The sequence below is a fragment of the Theropithecus gelada genome, chromosome 7b (assembly GCF_003255815.1).
Source record: "Theropithecus gelada isolate Dixy chromosome 7b, Tgel_1.0, whole genome shotgun sequence".
In the NCBI taxonomy this organism is placed as follows: domain Eukaryota; kingdom Metazoa; phylum Chordata; class Mammalia; order Primates; family Cercopithecidae; genus Theropithecus; species Theropithecus gelada.
The window spans coordinates 92,320,431-92,339,717 of NC_037675.1; the positions used below are offsets into that span (position 1 = coordinate 92,320,431).

General features: G+C 34.9%; 1 protein-coding gene across 11 annotated transcripts in view; it reads right to left on the bottom strand.

Moving 5' to 3' along the window:
- Positions 1–19,287, bottom strand: part of RPS6KA5 (ribosomal protein S6 kinase A5) — a 202,467-nt gene that overhangs the window by 45,416 nt on the left and 137,764 nt on the right. For 7 of the 11 annotated variants that reach the window (XM_025391178.1, XM_025391179.1, XM_025391175.1 and 4 more), the window contains 2 exons: positions 8,103–8,186; positions 5,195–5,298 (listed from right to left, as the gene is read on the bottom strand). In XM_025391178.1, coding sequence (XP_025246963.1) covers positions 5,195–5,298; positions 8,103–8,186 — 188 coding nt within the window. Of the gene's footprint in view, positions 1–4,268; positions 4,455–5,194; positions 5,299–8,102; positions 8,224–19,287 lie in introns of all 11 variants that reach the window. The other 4 variants (XM_025391185.1, XM_025391182.1, XM_025391176.1 and 1 more) reach the window with 4 other exon arrangements.

The window sequence follows — 19,287 nt, forward strand, 5'->3', positions numbered from 1 at the left end:
TTAGAAAGTTTTTGGTTAACTAGTCAAAAAAACCCTGGGAAACATAGATGCTCATACTGGGTACAGAAATACCTAAAATGAAGATGAAAAGAATAAACCCCCAGCAAATTGAGAATCAAGGAGGCTTTACAAAATATGCCAATAAAGGATTTTATCGTAAAGACCTAAGAAAGTCAAGAAAAATAATACATTTGATTTCTTCTTAAAACAGGGTAAAAAAAAAATGATACTTGTAGTTACTCTATACATGACTCCAAAAGCAACATATCTCAAAATTAATTACCTAGGCAAAGGGTTGGCAATCTTTTTTGTAAAGGGCTCATGGTAGGCAGACTTTGGCTCCAATGAGCACTGTATATTTGCATTCACAGCCTCTTACCTGTGGATTGGACCTAGTGCCTTCCGTATAACCAATACTTGGTACAGAAAGATGACAGGATGTCAACTGCATGATCAGGTTACAAGGCATCCCATCTTCCTAGTGGACTCTACTGCCTTTCCAGCTCACAGGCTCTGACAAAGAGAGCTGTCAGGTTAGAAGGGTCCACATGGCAAGGAACTGAGAGTGGCCATTGGCCTAAAAGATGTTCTATACAGAAAGGCAATAAAAGCTAATGGAAGCCAGGCGCAGTGGCTCATCCTGTAATCCCAGCACTTTGGGAGGCTGAGGCAAGCATATCACTTGAGGTCAGGAGTTTGAGACCAGCCTGGCCAACATGGTGAAACCCCCTCTCTACTAAAAATACAAAATTAGCCGGGTGTAGTGGCATATGCCTGTAATGGAGCTACTGGGGAGGATGAGGCAGGAAAATCACTTTAACTTGGGAGGTGGAGGTTGCAGTGAGCCGAGATCATGCCGCTACATCCAGCCTTGGTAACAGAGTGAGACTCCATCTCAAAATTAAAAAAATAAGTAAATAAAATAGAAGCTAGTGTAAGACACGTAAGAAAAGCACAGGTACATATATTTAAAAAATAAGAAACAGACTCACAGAAAAGCTAAAACCCAATCATTCCAATCTATAATACTGATAATTTAATATTTGTCCAAAATAGTACCAGGATATGAGAAATCTAGAAATGATTTCTAACAAATAGCTAAAAGAACTAGAAAGATTTATCCTAGATAAAACTATCCTTAAGGTAATGTCTGGAAAGAAATAATAGAATTATTCCATGTTCTTGAGCAGGCAGGACCAAAATCAACATTCAGAAATGAGAAAATAATAATTTCAGTTTAAGTGGGGGAAAACTCATAAACTAAAGTTGTCCATTAATGAACATAGCTTCCTTAAAAACACCTTATATAAGCTCCATCCTTTCCATGATGGCAAAACTATCAGGGATTCTTACAGACAAAGGGATTCTTATGGCAGGGGAAAAGTTGGACTCTAAGATTCTTCTCATTGTAAGTTCTTAGCATATTTTGAAATTTGATATACTGGAAAAATATTTTTATTCTAGGCTACCTGTAGACAAAAATGGCAAACAGATAACTCAGATAATACATTACTTTGAAGGATGATAAAAAGGGGACAGATAATGACACATTTATCTAAATGATACATATAAGATTTGTGCCAGGAAAGATACTTAGAATGATTATTCTGAAAGGAAAATGTAGTGTAGGGTAATTTAGTTATCACATTGTTTGTAAATTTCTGTCACACACACACACACGCACACACACAAACCGTGAAATTACAGGTTGACACCATGACAAAGTGGATAATTAATTGATTAAAGGGAAGGAATCCTATTTAAATTCTTGAAAAGTCTATTTGCTTTAGTTGTAAGGTTTTAGACAATCTGATTCAGGCTCTCTTTCTCTTTCTAAAACCAGAATGCCAACTGATTAATATAAAGGGAATAAAAGCAATTTAAATGTGAACATTACTTTATTCAGAATATTCTTGTCATCATAAGCAATATACTTGTCTCCACACTCAGACCTACAGTGGAAAGGAAAATTATTTTAAAAAGATTGCCCGTATATGTGGAATCAGAAAGAGGGAAATTAGAGAAGCCACCACTTAATGTTGTCAGGCTAAGGCCACCTTTAGTACCTGTCACCATGACAGGTATGATCTTGCAACTGGACCCAAATTCTCAGGACCGTGGCCAGTTTCCTATATTCTGAGGTATTTTCAAACTGCCAAAAAATCAATTTAAAATAAACAAAGTCATATTTATAATTTTTCATAAGAGGTGTGATTTTAACTCACCCTGATTTTAAAAAGAAGTACTGCTCACTTAACTTTGGTACTAAATAAACTGAAACAGTGAGAAATCATTTTTCTAGCCTGTCTTGGAATAGGTACACTTTAAATTTTTAACAGTTTTACTGAAGTACAATTGACATACAATAAAATTCCCATACAAAAAGTGTATAACTGTATGTTTTTTTAATTTCATGGAAGAAAATGTTCTATGTTTGATAAGTTTTGACATATGTATGCACCTGTGAAACCATTGCCACAATCAAGATAATAAACATACTCTTCACCTTCCAAAGTTTTCCTATGTTCCACTGTAATCTCTCCTGACCTCCCCCAATCCCAGTCCCCAGGCAACTGCTATTCTGCTTTTTGTCACTGTAGATTAGTTTGCATTTTCCAGAACTGGAATCATATGGTATATATTCTATATTTTCTCGCTTCTTTCACTCGGTGTAATTATTTTGAGATTCATCCATTTGCAAGTGTATAAACAAATCGTTCCTTTTTTTAAGAGATAGGGTCTTGCTACACTGCCCAGGCTGACCTCAAACTCCTGGGCTCAAGCAATCCCTCCACCCCACCCTCCTCTGCAACTGCGACTACAGGTGCACTACCGAACATGTCTTAGATAAATTCCTTTTCGTTGCTAAGGAGTCTTCCATTTGTATGAATAAACCACAATTTGTTTAACCACTTACTTGTTGACAGATATCTGGGTTATTTCCAGTTTTCGGTTATTACAAATGAAGTTGTCATGAACATTCATGCACAAGTTTTTATATAGACATATGTTTTCATTTCCCTTGGTAATTACCCAGGAGTGGAATGGACAGATCAGACAGTGAGTAACGTTTAACTTTTTAAGAAATTGCCTATTTTCCAAAGTTTTTGTACCATTTTACATTTCCCCTTGCAGTGTATGAAAGTTCCAGTTCCTCCACGTCTTTATTAGCACCTGGTATCATCAGTCTCTTTGTTTTTAGCCATACTAGTTGAGTATATAGTGCTATTTCACTGATGTTTTAATTTGCATTTCCCTAAAGACTAAAGGTGTTGATAGTCTTTTCATGTGCTAATTTGCCACCTACACATCTTCTCTGGTGAACTGTCTGTTCAAATTTTTTGCCCATTTTTAAACGTGGTTGTTTGTTTTCTTGAGTTTTAAGAATTCTTTATGCATTCTGGATACCAGTCCTTCAGCAGACATATGATTTAAAATTTTATCCCAGTCTGTGGCTTGTCTTTTCATTCTCTCAAACAGTTTTGAAGAGCGGAAATATTTAATTTTGATGAAGTCCAATTTATTAACGTTTTCTTTTATGGATTGCACTTTTTGTGTCATATCTAAGAAATCTTTACCTAAACCAAGCTCACAATGTTTTTCCTTTATGTTTCCTTCCAGAAGTTTTATAGTTTTAGCTTTTACATTTAGGTCTATAATCCATTTTGAGTTAATTTTTCTATATGGTATGAAGTATTTCTTGAAGTTCACTTTTTTCCATCTGGACAGCCAGTGGTTCCAGCACCATTTGTTCAAAACTATCTTTACAGAAGTGACTTTGCATCTTTGTCAAAAATCATTTGCCACTGATCATCTGTCTGTCTTGACACCAAAACCACAATGTCTTAATTACTGTAAGTTAGAACAAAGTTTATTTCAAGACTTCTATTTCTTCAAAGCTAATTTGGCTATTCTAGGTCCTCTGCATTTTCATAATGAATTTTAGACCCAGGTGGTCAATTTCTAAAGAAAAAAAAATGCCTGCTGGAAATGTGACCGTATTGAATCTACAGTTCAATTTGGCAAGAAATAACATCTTAACTATATGGAATAGTTCCCTCACTGTGTGCTTACCAATACTCAACTGAATACCTCTGCACATCTCTGGACTTCCCTCTGGGTGCCACTCTTGTCTCCCACACTCTGGCCTGCAAACTCTAGCTGTCTTGATCTTCTTGGACTCTCAGTTCCACCTCCTCAACTGCGTCTGGGTTTTGCAGCCTGGAAATGCTCTCAAGGCAGTAAGCTGGGGCAATCACAGGGCTCACCTCATTTATTTTTCCGCCTCTCAAAGATCATTGTCCTTCACTTCCAGATGTCCAATGTCTTCAAATCTGTTGTTTCATGTATTTTGCCCATTGTTAAAATTGTTTCAGGCAGGAAAGTAAATCTGGTCCCTGTTATTCCATCTTCTTTGGAAGTGGAATCTCAATTTTTAATTTTTAATGCCAAATCTGTTCTCAAAGTTATAAAATTCAAGTAAAAACAGGACAAAAACATAACTAGTAATTAGTATAATGTTGGTCACTATTTACTTATTTGTTCATTAACCCATTTTATCCCTCAAATATTTATGGAGTTCTATATAGCAAGTACTGAGAATCAAAGCCAGACATGTCCCTTACTCTCACAGAGCTTACAATCTAGTGTGACAGAGAGACATTAATCAAATAATTATAAACAAAAATGTAACACTGCAACTGTGATAGCTGCTATGAAGGAAAATAAGAGAATAATGCTCTGAGACCTACAAGAGGATAATTTTGTGGTATTTGTTTCTGTTGAGCCTACATTCATGAGTTCAAAAATGCCATTACTGTTTCTTCATGTTAAAGTCACAAATAAATAAATTACATACACAGTGGAGAAAAAAGTATCCATTAAATAAACTTCTCAATATATGACGTATCTACTAAGTGTAAGACAATATTCTAAGTGCTCTGGGGCACACCAAAATCATGACACTACAGATGATAAGTTAAACTTCAGATTCAACTGGACACATACAATCAGTATAAAGAAATATAAAGGTAACATATCTATATGCTATATGATAGAAAAGAAAATTTACCACATAAACATCACTTTGTCTATCCTCATTTAAAAAAATTATTGTTTACATCAGCCTAACTGCAGAAATGTGATCAGTTCCTTTGAGAAAACAATGCATTTATTTTATTTTGTCAAATCTTACCTAGATATCTCAGCTTGGGAATTTTTTTCTCCATCAACAGTGAAAGGAGATGCTCCAGTTAGTAATTCATACATTAGAACACCTAAACTCCACCAATCAACTGCCTATAAAACAACAATAATTTCATTTTATAGAATTATCAACTAAAATATTTTATAAGAAAGAAAAAAATGAAGAAAGCTATCTATTAGGAAAATGTTTTAAAAAATGATTTTGTACACCTCCTTCTATGTAAGGAGTATTAAATTAGCACATGCAAGAAAGACATCTAGAGAACAAATATTCAAGTATCCTCAGCACAGAAAGCATGTTATTTCTTAAACTAGTAACCATTTACCTTGATTAATTAAAAAAATTTAAACTTGATATAAATTTTTAAAATTTTAAGTAGGTGATATTTCTTTGGGCTTATGATAGGGAACTAAAGTATTCAGTTCCAGTGAGCCTTATGAAATGTCCAAAAATCAAAGAACAAAAAATGAAAAAAAAATACCACATCCAACGGTATGTTATTTTTTCCTAACTGCCTAAATCAATTTTTCTTCTAGAACCTATCACACATAAACCTCAGAGTCTTCACTGATGGGAAGATCTAAAATAATATAAAATAAAATGTGTTCTAATTTGGAAACCTATTTATAAATGCAGTTACCTGAACTGAGAACATAGCAAATGATACATAATTTAAAGAATATTTTATTCTATTTTATTTTATTTGAGACAGGGTCTCACTACGTTGCCGAGGCTGGTCTCAAGCTCTTGGGGTCAAGCAATCCGCCCGCCTCAGCCTCCCAAAGTGCTGGGATTACAGGCGTGAGCCACCAAGCCTGGCCTAAAGAATCTTGATGTATTGAAAATTACTTCTTTTGTAATTAGGCAAATCAGAATTTTAATAACTGTTGAACACATGAGTGTACACCAATGAGAAATATTAGCTAGATGTTAAAATTTCAAACTATTTGCTTTGAATTTCCGGGGCTTAAGTTTCAGAGAGGTGACAAAATGTATGGGCTTAGAGCTACTAAGAAAATACAGAATGCTGACATACAAAACACATTAGGAAAACTAAAATCATGAGAGCAAAAGTATTTACTGAATATCTTCCCCACGCCAGGTGCTATGATGATCACTTTGCATACATTATCTCATTTAATAACTGTCAGGTTGTTCCAGGTGTGGGAAAAAATATTTATTGACTAGCTATATTCTGCACCTTAGGTAGGTAGAAATTCTAGGAGTAATACAAGATTTTCTTATGTGAAAATAAGTTCCATTAGGTCTTTGAAGATAATTTTCAAATTAACAGGTATAAATTCCTACCAAATTCCCCAACAGCTTCAAAGAATATCAAGAAGCAAACTAAACCAGCAATTAAACTCTTCTATTTATACAAGCAGTTTGACTGCCATTTGAGTCAGAACCCTCAGAATGTTTTGCTGTTGGATTCAAAACCACGTTCTTCAAATGACAAGAGATCAATAATCAGATTCTTAGCCCTGGGTCCCAAAACCAATACCACACAAACTTGAAGAACGTGCTTTTAAATATATGATTAGTCATCAGGAAGGAGACCAGAGATTCTCCACAGCCAGATATCTGAACTGCATATGTGGGACTCTGAAAGGGAATGAAGGAGAAGGAAAGATGCGGAACAAAAAATAGAATACCTTATTTGGATAAAGCTATTAATAAAACAGAAGTGTTAAAAAAATGAGCAAATGTGTACCCTTTAATACAGAAAAAAATCCACGACCTAGATTTTGTAACATAATTACTTAGAAAGTTTCTTCTAGAATCTTCATTTTGCACATACAAACGGAAGAGAGAAGGCCAAAAAAATTGAGCTTTTTAGAGGGTTTAGGAAAACAAACAAACTATCTAGAACTCAGGATTTTTTCTTTCTCCTAGGGTTGTTAAAATATTTATTTCTGTTGGGAAGATAATCAAGTCTCCAGTGTCTCTGGAAAGTTAAAGGCAGAAACTGGGAATAAGAAAATATCACTGATTCCCTTTTCATTGACCTCTCAGTGACAGCTTAAAAAGCAAATATTAACTAAAGGTGATACAGATGACTATGTTTCCGAATGTTTTTCTAGCAGAAATTAAAAATGCCAATAAATACTGTCCAAAACCATTCATCACGACTCAAACAGGAACAATGTGCAGTTTTACATGCAGTGACACTTCTGTATTGCACTGTGGTTCAGTTGCATCCTAAAAGGCCACGGTCTCATGCAAAAATAAGTAAGCAATTTTTTTTTGAGTCGCTGTCTCACTCTTGTTGCCCAGGCTGGAGTGCAATGGCGCAATTTCTGCTCACTGCAACCTCTGCCTCCAGGGTTCAAACATTCTCCTGCCTCAGCCTTCCGAGTAGCTGAAATTACAGGCACTCACCACCACGCCAGGCTAATTTTTTGTATTTTTAGCAGATATGGGGTTTCACCATGTTGGGTCAGGCTGGACTCAAACTCCTAACCTCAGGTGATCCACCCACCTTGGTCTCCCAAAGTGCTGGGATTACAGGCCCATAATTTTTTAAAAGAATGGACTCACAGTTTGTACTCTAAGAAATAGGCTCTCTCAATGGAAATAAAATAAAAATTATTTGATTAGTTTTAAGCTCTCAACTTTAATAAGACTGTTACTCTATAAAATAAAACACAATTCTCACCAATAAAACCTTTAAAAGGGAAATCTAGAATGTCCTAACCTTTCTATTATCTTTTTCCTCCAAAATACTAGATATCATAATGTGTTCAGGAATACAAAGCAAAAGAGAAAAAAAGGATGGTAAGACAATCAACACCAGAAAGACGGCTCTGTTGAAGAGATGACCTAAGTTGTTAATTAGGATTCTTATAGTACATTTTATAGAAATATATAAAGAAGCATCAAAAATAGAACATACCTTGTCATGTCCTGAATCTCCCCCTCTGACAATATCTGGTGCCATGTATTCAATAGTTCCACAAAAGGAATATGCTCTTTCAGTCTTGAACAAACAAACAAAAAAGGGATTTGATTTCAAGCTAGTATGACAAGTGACAAAAGAAGAAAGTTGATAATACATGTTAGTGGTTGAGATACACTATAGTGGCAAAGTACTGGTAGAATCTACCTGACAGACCCTCTCTTCACTGGAACAGACCACCGTCTACTTAATATGAGTTCTGGGTATATGTTATCCCATCAGAAAGACTTCTCATGCATGAAATGGTACCATCATCTATCCATCCATCCATCCTTTCCATGAATCCATTCATTCATTCTTGTTCACTTTTTGTATGTGTGTATACTTCAGTTGTTGATTTAATCTTTTTTTTTTAAGAATGCAAATAGTCCTAGTAAGGCAACATGAACTGTCTAACACATTAGTATGAATGACTTTATTAGGCAAGACTGAGAAAACACTGGGAAACCTGAAGAGGGAGGAAAGACCAAATTCTAAGAAGGGGGATAGTAAACCCAAAGATAAAAAAAGGATAAAAATTTTTTTTTCTACCTTACCATCTTGTGTCGGTTTGACAATGCTAATGTTATGTTTAACGATGGTAAACAAAATCGTCTTAAAAAAAAGATCATTTCTTAAAGGTAGATGTTTATTATAGAATTTTAAAAATTCAAAAGGGCTAATATATCATGCCTGAAAGTTAGCCTAAAAAGTTATTTTTTAGATGATCAATGATGCAATTACGTAGCTCATTTATTATCTCAACTTAGAGGAAGCTCACAACCACCCCAAGTTAAGTGCTTATAAGATATTTCTTCTTCCTTTTCCATGTAATTTTTGGCCTCTCTTATAATTCATTTTAGCTTATCTGGTGCTTTGGGGGAGGAGTTGATAGGGTATACATTAAAAAATAATTATTTATTTGATAGAAATTCCAGAAGATAGAAAAATTAAGGCTTAAGTGTTGAGAAGTTCCAATCACTGAGAATAGTAGTAAACAAAGACAAACATTTCTTAATTCTCTCAATTATTTTAAACCCTTGCCATCTTACCCATCTTATAGTTCTAAATCTATATTTGCTTCCTCCTGTGTTATTCCCTCTGGGTTCTAACTTTTAGGTCTCTGCCTAAACTTCCTAAGAGTTTATCTTCTATTTGTAAAAATATCACCAATTGTAACTTTTGAATTTGTATTTATTTGCCTACGAAGATGCATAATGCCTTAAAATAATTGTACCAAGAAGACAAACTGATGAGATTTGACAGGGGAAGGATGCACCATAAAACATATTCCAGAGTTTCTGAGAGGAGCAGGAAAGACTTCAAGGTAGCAATTCTACTATGCTTATGGTTTATTATTTGTTTAAAATACAATACTTTTTTCAAGTAACAATTTTCTCAAGGAGACAACCTATTTGACATTTATGCCCATACTATAAGCAACATTAGTTATCACAGTTAAAAAAAATTGTGAATGAAAATTTACTTGATTATGAACAAAAATAGCAGGAGTGGGATGTGTGCAACATACTAGCAGATAATATGGAATACTCATGTGTTTTAAGTGATTAGCCAATCAAGGAGGTTTCACTGCTCCTTAGAGAAAAAGATTCCATAACACTGGATAAAAAGCTGGTTTCCTTCTAAGGAGGAATCCCAATAGCAACTCAAATGCCAGACTCAAGTATTTCTCAATAAAGACTTTGATGAATTAATTCCTAGCTTTTATTTGCCAGTGTTTTGTCCTAATCATATCTACCTGTGACAGATAAATTCTGGTGTAAAATCACCAATGAAAACAGTTTTTTTTTCTCATCCCATATTTAGAAAGACTCTTAATGTTGGCAAATCTCCACACAAATATCTAGAAATGTTTTATTTTTAAAAAGGATTACATATTCCATTGGTAACCGCTAAAGACCAGGCTCACAAGAAAGAAAGGGGAATTCCTGGGTGCCAGCCAGGAAGTGGGTACAGAAAACCAGAGAGGTAGGCATATGACCTAGTGCTGTGGCTACACAAAGGGAGGAAAGGTGAGTTGTTACAGGTCTCAGCAATCCAGAAACTTGAGTTTTAATACCCTGTGAGGATAAAAGATGAGGCTGTCAGCTCAAATGAGATGGTCTAGAATTACCACTCTTGCATAAACCTTGAAACCAACGAAAGCTAAACCTCGGTGAAAACAAACTACAGAAAAATTAATTCACCTGCTAGCACTCATTTGTTTCTGTCTAGACCCTAGTTGAACAAAGTTCCTCCTGTGATCTTAAATGCCTAGGTTTATGCTTCTTAGATTTGAGATCTGAATTTACTCTTCCGCATGGTATGGAGAAGTAGGAAAATCTGGCCAAACATGGTGACACCCCGGGACACATGATAGAACCAGAGATATTCTCACAACTTAGCCTGACCAGAATTCCTATAAAGCCCTGATGTCTTGGTATTACTAAGTAAGTGAACTAGACTCCACAGACACAACAAACAGAAGGATTACTTGAAACAGCAGAAAAACAATCTGTAAATGACCAGCATGCTGTAAAAGATAAAAGACACAAAAGAAGACAGCCTGGGCAAGATGGCGACACTCTGTTTCTATAAAAAATTTTTTTTTAAATTTGCAGGGCATAGTGGCTCATGCCTGTAGTCCCAGCTACCTGGGAGACTGAGGCGAGAGGATCACCTGAGAGCAGGAGATCGAGGCTGCAGTGAGCCATGATCGCACCACTGCACTCCAGTCTGGGCGAAAGAATGAGACCCTGAATAAAAAAAAAAAAAAAAAAAAAGAAAGAAAGAAAAAGAATTAAATAGAGCTGTGCAAATAGAGAAATGAGGCAATAAAAAAGGCAGACTAAATGTATTAGACACAGCTAAAGAAAGACAGTACATTAGAGGATACTTTTGCAACATTTTGGATAATTTTCTCAAGACTTAGTAAAATTGCTGGGCATGGTGGTTCACATCTGTAATCCCAATACTCTGGGAGGCCAAGGTGAGCAGATCACTTGAGGTCAGGAGTTTGAGAACAGCCTGGTCAACATAGCTCAAACCCTGTCTCTACTAAAAATGCATGGTGGCACATGCCTGTAGTCCCAGCTACTCATGAAGCTGAGGCAGAACTGCTTGAACCTGGGAAGTGGAGGTTGCAGTGAGCAGAGATCACACCATTGAACTCCAGCCTGGGCCACAGAGTGAGACTCTGTCTCAAAAAAAAAAAAAAAAAAAGACTTAGTAAAATTTACTAAAGACTTAGTAAATTTGAGAAAATTACCCAGAATGTTGCAAAAGTCCTAAGCAGATTAAACAAAAATATATTCCTGAGTGGCCACATTCTATTTCTTCACTTGAGTGGTGGTTACAAGGGTGCTGCCTTATAATAATTCGCTGAGCCATACATTTATTTTGTTTTTTAATCTGTTTTATTTTACAATAAAAAGAGAGACATATATATGTATGTATGTGCATGTATGTGTGTGTATCTGTATCTATATCTACATATCTCTCTATATGTATATCTCACAGGTCCATTCCTAGATCTATTTATACCCAGCAGCTAAGTTATCAGTTAATATGCAGGGCAAAATAAAGCATTTTAAGATAAAGACAGAATTTATTAATCATTGATCTTTGCTGAAAAGAAATCTAAAGTATGTATTTTAGAAAGAAATAAACTGAACGTGAAAGAAAAAACTCAGATGCAAGAAGCAAGAATAAGCAGAGAAAACAAATGTGTAAGTAAATATAAACAAGCATTGAATTTATAAAAGTAATAACTACACAGTAATGATTAACTTGTGGAAATTCAGCAGGTAGGACTAAAATACTAAATAATATAAAAATTAGACAAATAATTGAAGTTGAAGCATTCTAATGTTCTTGTAGTGGTCATGATTGTCTGACAGATAATGGATAATTTCAGATTCTGTTAAGTCAGAGCGCAAGTTTAAAATCAGGGTAATATTACAGAAATGCCTTGTGTATAAAAATAAATGAGCAAATAAAATCAGGGTAATAACTACTAAAAGAATAGAAATAGAATATACATGACTTCTAGACCATTAGGCGGACATGAAATAAAAAGATCTTAGTCATTTAAATAGAAGACAGGAAAAAAGGAAAACAGAAGCAAAGAGAAACACAAAGCAAAAAAAGAGAAATAAAAATATATCAGTAATCATAATATACAGGTATCATAACGCACCAGTTAAAAGACAGAAACTCTTGATCAAAAAATAAAATCCAGCTATATGTTATTTACAAAAGGCACACCTAAAACATAATGACAAAGAAAGATCGAAAGAGATGGAAAAAGTCGTATCAGACAGCACTAACCAACAGAAAGCTGGAGTATCTTTATTAATAGGAGAAATGAACTTTAAAGCAAAAGACTTATTAAAATTATGTACATTACAAAATAATAAAAGGAACACTTCACTAGGGAAATAACTCTATTCCAAGCTTGAATATCCTCAAAAATTTGTGAAAAGCCTTAAAAATATATAAAATAAAAATGGAGATATCTTCAAGGAGAAATGGACAAATCCACAATCATCCTGGGTATTTTAACATATGTTTCTTATAAACCGACAGATCAAGAAGGAACAATATTAGTAAAGATATTCAAGATTTGAATGATACTCATGAAAATATACAAAATCCTCTATCAATTAGAGAACACAAACACAGTCTTTCAGGCATATATCTTTTTTATTTTCTTTCTTGTTTTTTTGGAGACAAGGTCTCATTCTGTCATCCAGGCTGGAGTGTAGTGGTGTGATCACAGCTCACTGTAGTTTTGACCTCCCAGGCTCAAGTGATCCTCCTGCCTCAGCCTCCCAAGTAGCTGGGCTCATGATACCACGCCTGGCTAATTTTTGTACTTTTTGTAGAGAGACGCAGTTTCGCTATGTTGTCCAGGCTGGTCTCAAGCTCCTGAGCTCAAGTGATCCACCCGCCTCAAACTCTTAAAGTGCTTGGATACAGGTATGAGACACCACTCAAAGAAAAGGTGACAATGAATATTAGAATAACAATAAAAATACTATACATAAGAACTTGTCGGATGCAGCTAGAGCTATTTTTTAAAATTCACAGCTTTATTTTAAAAAGATTAAATATTAGTGAGCTAGATGTCCAAATTAAAAGCTTAGAAAAAGAATATGAAAGAAGTTTATAGAAAGTAAAATGTACAAAATAATAAACTCCATCAAAGAAAGCAAAAAAAATGGAAGGCTTGACATAAGCTCTTTCTTACAAAAGACTAATAAAAGGGACACGTCTAATAAAGGATCAAGAAAAGTAACAAATGAATAATATCAGTAATTTAAAAGAAAACATTACTATAGTTACAGAGGTTTTTAAAAGTAAGGAAATTCTGAAGAAACTGATGTCAAAGAATTTAAAAAGATAATACAATTTTCTATAAAAATGTAACATTTAAGAAGAAATAAAAACTCTAAATATACTTGTAAGTATTTTAAACATTAAATCAGTATTTGAAAAGCTACTTGTACTCACTTAAAATGAAAAAAAGAAAAAAAAAAAAAAGGAAAAAAACACACTAGCAGATTTGAAAGTGAATCCACACAAACCTTTAGTGGAAATGTATCTTTATCTTACATAAACCATTCCAAATCCATTTCATGGTGCTAGGACAACCTTGATACTAAAATGTGACAAATGCAATTTTATACAGGAAAATTATAGGTCAACTTAGAAAATAAAATCCTAAGTAAAATATTAGCAAATAAAATCCAGCAATGTATAAAAAATATACATCATGGAAAGTTAAGTTTGTTCCAGGAATTGAAAGATGGTCTAACACTGAAGGGAAAACAAAAATCTATTCATATAATTCACATCATTATGTGGTTAAAGAGAAAAACCGTAAGAATTTCCCTATAACAATAAACTCTTAGATACTAAAAATATAATTTACCTACCAAAAACCTACAGCAAATACCATACTAAATGACTAAAACACATGTTCTTTAATGTAAAAAATATATATACGTATAAAACTTGGTAGACAAAGCAATAAAACCAAGCCAAACTCAAACAAAATAATCATCCCCAAACACACAGAAACTAAAAAGTGTGAGAAATGAAAAGAAACAAAGCCATTATTACTTACAAATAGTGGTTCTGACTTTTTTCTTTTCAATGTAGTCATCTACACAAAAATCCAAGTCAATCTAAATTTGTGCACCTAATAAGAATTCAACGTTTTATGTATAAGGTCAACAACATTCCTATGCTCTGGCAAGAAAAACATAAATATTCCAGTTTTTAAAGATAATTTTTACGATTGAAACAAAAAGTATAAATAGAAATAAGTCTAATAATATATGTATAAAATATTACAGATAATAGTACAAAATTTTTTGAAAGAAAAAACAACTAAATAAACAGGAAGATTTGAACATTCACTGATGCAAATTCATTGATTGGAGAGGTCAATATCCAAAAATTTTGTTCCTTCCAAATTAATTTACATATTAGATCCCACAATTCATGTGGAGGAACACAAAAAGCAAAGAATAGACAGTGAAGAGGGAGGAGGAAGGTCAGGGGAAAGGAGAGGGAGGTAGGGTGAGGGTGAAGAGGAAAAAGACCTCACCTTTTCAGAATCAAGACTTAACTATAAAGTGACAGGCTTTTTTTTTTTTTTCCTTTCTGTTTTGAGATAAAGTCTTGCTCTGTTGTCTACGTTGGAGTGCAGTGCATGATCGCAGCTCATTGCAACCTCAAATTCCGGGGTTCAAGTGAACCTCCTGCCTCAGTTTCCCGAGTAGCTGGGACTAAAGGCATGCACCAACACACTCAGCTAATTTTTAAAATATTTTGTAGAGATGAAGTCTTGTTATATTGCCCAGGCTGGTCTTGAACTCCTGGCCTCAAGTGATCCTCCCTGCCTCAGCCTCCCAAAGTGCTGAGATTACAGGTGTGAGCCACCACCCCCGGCCAGCCAGATGTTTTAAGATATTTTGGTTCTGATGCAGGGTGAGGCAAACAGACAAATGGAATTCAGTGAAGAGCCTAAAAACAGACTCATAAGTATGCATGGGAACTTAGTTATATGACAGAAGTTGCATTTCAAATAAGCAAGGAAAAGATTAACTGACTAGTCAACAAATACTTAAAGGTAATTGGGTTATCTGTATTAAAAATATAAAGTAATTCCACCTGATTTTATACCCTAAATGTAAGACCTAAAATTGTAAAACTCCTAGAAGAAAATACATGGGAAAAGCTTCATGACATTGGATCTGGCAATGATTTCTTAGATATGACACCAAAAGCACAGGCAACAAAAGCAAAAACAGACAAATAGGACTATATCAAACTTAAAAACTTCTGAAAATCAAAGGAAACAGAATGAAAGGCAACCTGCAGAATGGGAGAAAATATTTGCAAATCATGTATCTGATAAGGAGTTAACATCTAGAATATATAAAGAACACCAAAAAACAACAAAACCCACAAATAACCTGATTTTAAAATGAGCAAAGGACTCTAACAGACATTTCTCCAAAGAAAACATACAAATGGTTAACAGCATATGAAAAGATGCTCAACATAACTAATGATTAGAGATAAACGCAAATCAGAGTAACAATGAGATTTCAACTTACACTCATTAGGATAGCCACTATAAAAACAAAAACACCAAAATAGCAAGTGTTGGCAAAGATATGGAGAATCTGGAACCTTTTAGCACTGCTGGTGAGAATGTAAAATGGTGCAGCTGCTATGGAAAATAGTATGAATGTTCCTCAAAAAATTAAAAGTGGAATTACCATATGATCTAGCAGTCCCCCTAGTGGGTATATATCCAAAAGAATTGAATGCAGGCTCTTGAAGAAATATTTGCACAACCACATTCACTGTATTATTCACAATAGCCAAGGGGTGGGAGCAACCCAAATGTCCATCAGCAGGTAAATGAATAAACAAAATGTGGCATATAAATACCATGGAATATTATTCAGCCTTAATAAAGAAGGAAATCTTGTCACATGCTATAAGCATGGATGAACCTTGAGAACACTATGCTAAGTGAAATAGTCACAAAAATAAAATAAATACTGTACAACTCCACTGACATGGGATATTGTAAGTAGTCCAACTCATAGAAATAGAAAGTAGAATGGTGGCTGCCAGGGGTTGGAGAAGGGGGAAAAGGTATAGAGTTTCAATTTTGCAAGATGAAAAAGTGCTAGAGATCTGTTATACAACAAAATGAGCATTATTAAAGCTGCTGAACCATACATTTACAAACAGTTAAGATAGTAATTTTTGTTTTGTGTTTTTTTAACCACAATTAAAATGTTTTTTAATTAAAAAAATAAGCCTTAAAAGAAAAGATTAGTACATTGGATATTAAAATGCTAAATGGCAAAAAATATCATTAAACAAAATTAAAAACAAGTTAAAATTTTAGAAAAGAAATTTACAAAACATTTAGTTATAAAGGGTTGGTATCTATAATACTTAAAGAATTCCAACAAATCAATAACATCTGGGGAAAAATGCAACACTGTGATAGAGAAAACATAGAGAAACCAAAATGTACCTCAGTAGGAGAAAAGATAGACTGGATAACTAATATAAAGGATTATTATACAACAGTTAAAATAAATGAAACATCCCATTTATCAACTTGGATAAATTTCAAGAATAGGTCAAATAAAAAACAATTTGCAATAGAATATGTCATATACGTACACGTAAAAAACATACATAATATATATTGTTAATGGATACACACACATGAAGTAAGGGTACTAAAACACAATTAAATTTAATCCACCACATACTCTTATCTGTACCAGTGCAGCTACACGTTGTTGGAGAAAACCGTATAATCAGGTTGGCCAATTTCATTCATTCATTCATTCATTCATTCATTCATTCATTCACTCACTCACTCATTTGAGACAGGGTTTCATTCTGTCACCCAGGCTGGAGTGCAGCGGCAGGATCTTGGCTCACTGCACCCTCCCCGCCTCCCAGATTCAAGCGATCCTCCCAGCTCAGCCTCCCAAGTAGCTAGGAATACAGGCACGTGCTACCATGCTCAGCTAATTTTTTTATTTTTTTATGGGAACAAGGTCTCACTGTGTTGCCCAGACTAGTCTCAAGTTCCTGGGCTCAAGCGATCCTCCTACCTCAGCCTCCCAAAGTGCTGGGATAATAGGCATGAGGCCAGCCAATTTCACTTTAATTTCATGATCAGGAATCTCATGTGGGTCTTAACAGTACTCCACAAACACATTCATTTCCCTAATCTGTTCACTCTTCCACATTGTTAGTTGGTTATTTTACATTATCTCCTTTCTCCTAAAATCTCGATGTGTCCATTCCCTTCCTCACACTCAGTGAGAAAACAGAAGACCTTTTATAAGCTGCCAGTACATACCACTTAACCTCCAACCATGTGTGCCTAGTAACTCAACTTTCCTCAGTTTCTAAGCACGAACTGACCATGCTACTCATTAAGCACTAGTAGCATGATCACGCACAAACTCACGTATGCGTCTGCTGTTATCCTCAAGGACAGTGTTCCAGCAATTTCCCACTTTATCTGCTGTATTATTATAGGAGGTAGATATCAGGGTTTGGGTGGTAGATATTAGTATATCTACCCCACTTCCTTTTCAGGACTATTCTAACTAGTGTATGACATCTGTAATTTCTCCCATCTTAGGGAAAAAAACCCTCTTTTGACCTCACTTCATCCTCTGCTATGCTCTTCACAGAATTTCACTATTCCTTTTAACAGAAAACCACAAGTTGTCTGCATAGGTGGATGACAATAAGGCTACTGGTATTCTCTTTCCTAAGGTGAACTCTGAGTCAGTCAATGCTCAATCTTCAGTCCCCATCTTATTTAACCTAACAATAGCATATGACACAGTTTCATCCTTGAAACATTTTTTCACTTGTCTTCTGAGACAACCCACATTGTTTTCCAAATTCATAGATCCAGACCAGACTTCTCTCCCAAAATCCAGACTCATATAGCCCACTGCTTAACATCTCTGCTGTGTATCTAATAAATCTCTCAAACTTAACCTGTCCAACTGAACTTCTCTCCCCACCCCAGATATCTACCCATCAGCAGCCTACCCCATATTAGTTGATGGCAATTTCATCCTTCCAGCTGTTCTGGCCAAAAACCTTGGGGCCACACTAGGTTTCTTCTGAATTCTCATACCCCACATCTAACTCATCAAAAAATTTCATTAGATCTAATGCCAAAATAGTCCTAAAATCTGCTACTCCACAGTTTAGGCCAGTTCCATCTCTTGCTGGGATTACTGCAACAGTTTTCTATCTGGACCTCATGTTTCCACACTTGTCCCACTACAGGGTTATCACAGTTATCAACCAGAATTATTCTTCCAAAATAGGAGACAGCTACTCTTCTACTCAAAACTACCCAATGGCTCCCCATTTTGTGCAGAGAAGAAGCCATAGTCCTTACAATGATCTTCAATGTCCTGAGTGATCTGTACAATCCTTCTTCCATATGATCACCTCCACGTCCTTTCCTACTACCGTAACTCTCACTCATTCCATAATCCCATTTTAAAGGGCCTTAATACTGGCTGATCCCTCTACCTAGAAATCTCCTTCCTGAGGTATCTACATGGCTCACTCTCACTTCCTTCATGTCTCTATTGTACTATCACCTTGGTGAGGCCTTTCCTGACCACCTGATTTCAAAGTGTAGCCTCTTCTCACCCTATTCCCTATTCCTGTTTCCTACTATACTTGTCTTGCAACTTACCACTATTTAACATACTGCAGAAATACTTATTTGTTATTGTCTGCCTCCCCGTGTAAAGGAAGAATTTGCGTCCACTTTGCTCATTCATTACAAGATCTCAACACTGAGACAGAACAGTGCCTGGATCACAGGAGATGTTCAATCAATATTCACGGAATCAATGGAAAAAAATTGTAAAATTTCCATAACTGAAAATGTGAATAGTGGGCACATAAACTCAGTTATATCATTTTCTATTTTTATTGTGTTTTATAGCATAACATTTTAAAGAGGAATTTGGAAAATATAAACATTTATTATTCACACTTATGCACATTCTTTTTTTTTTTTTTTTTTTTTTTTTTTTTTTTT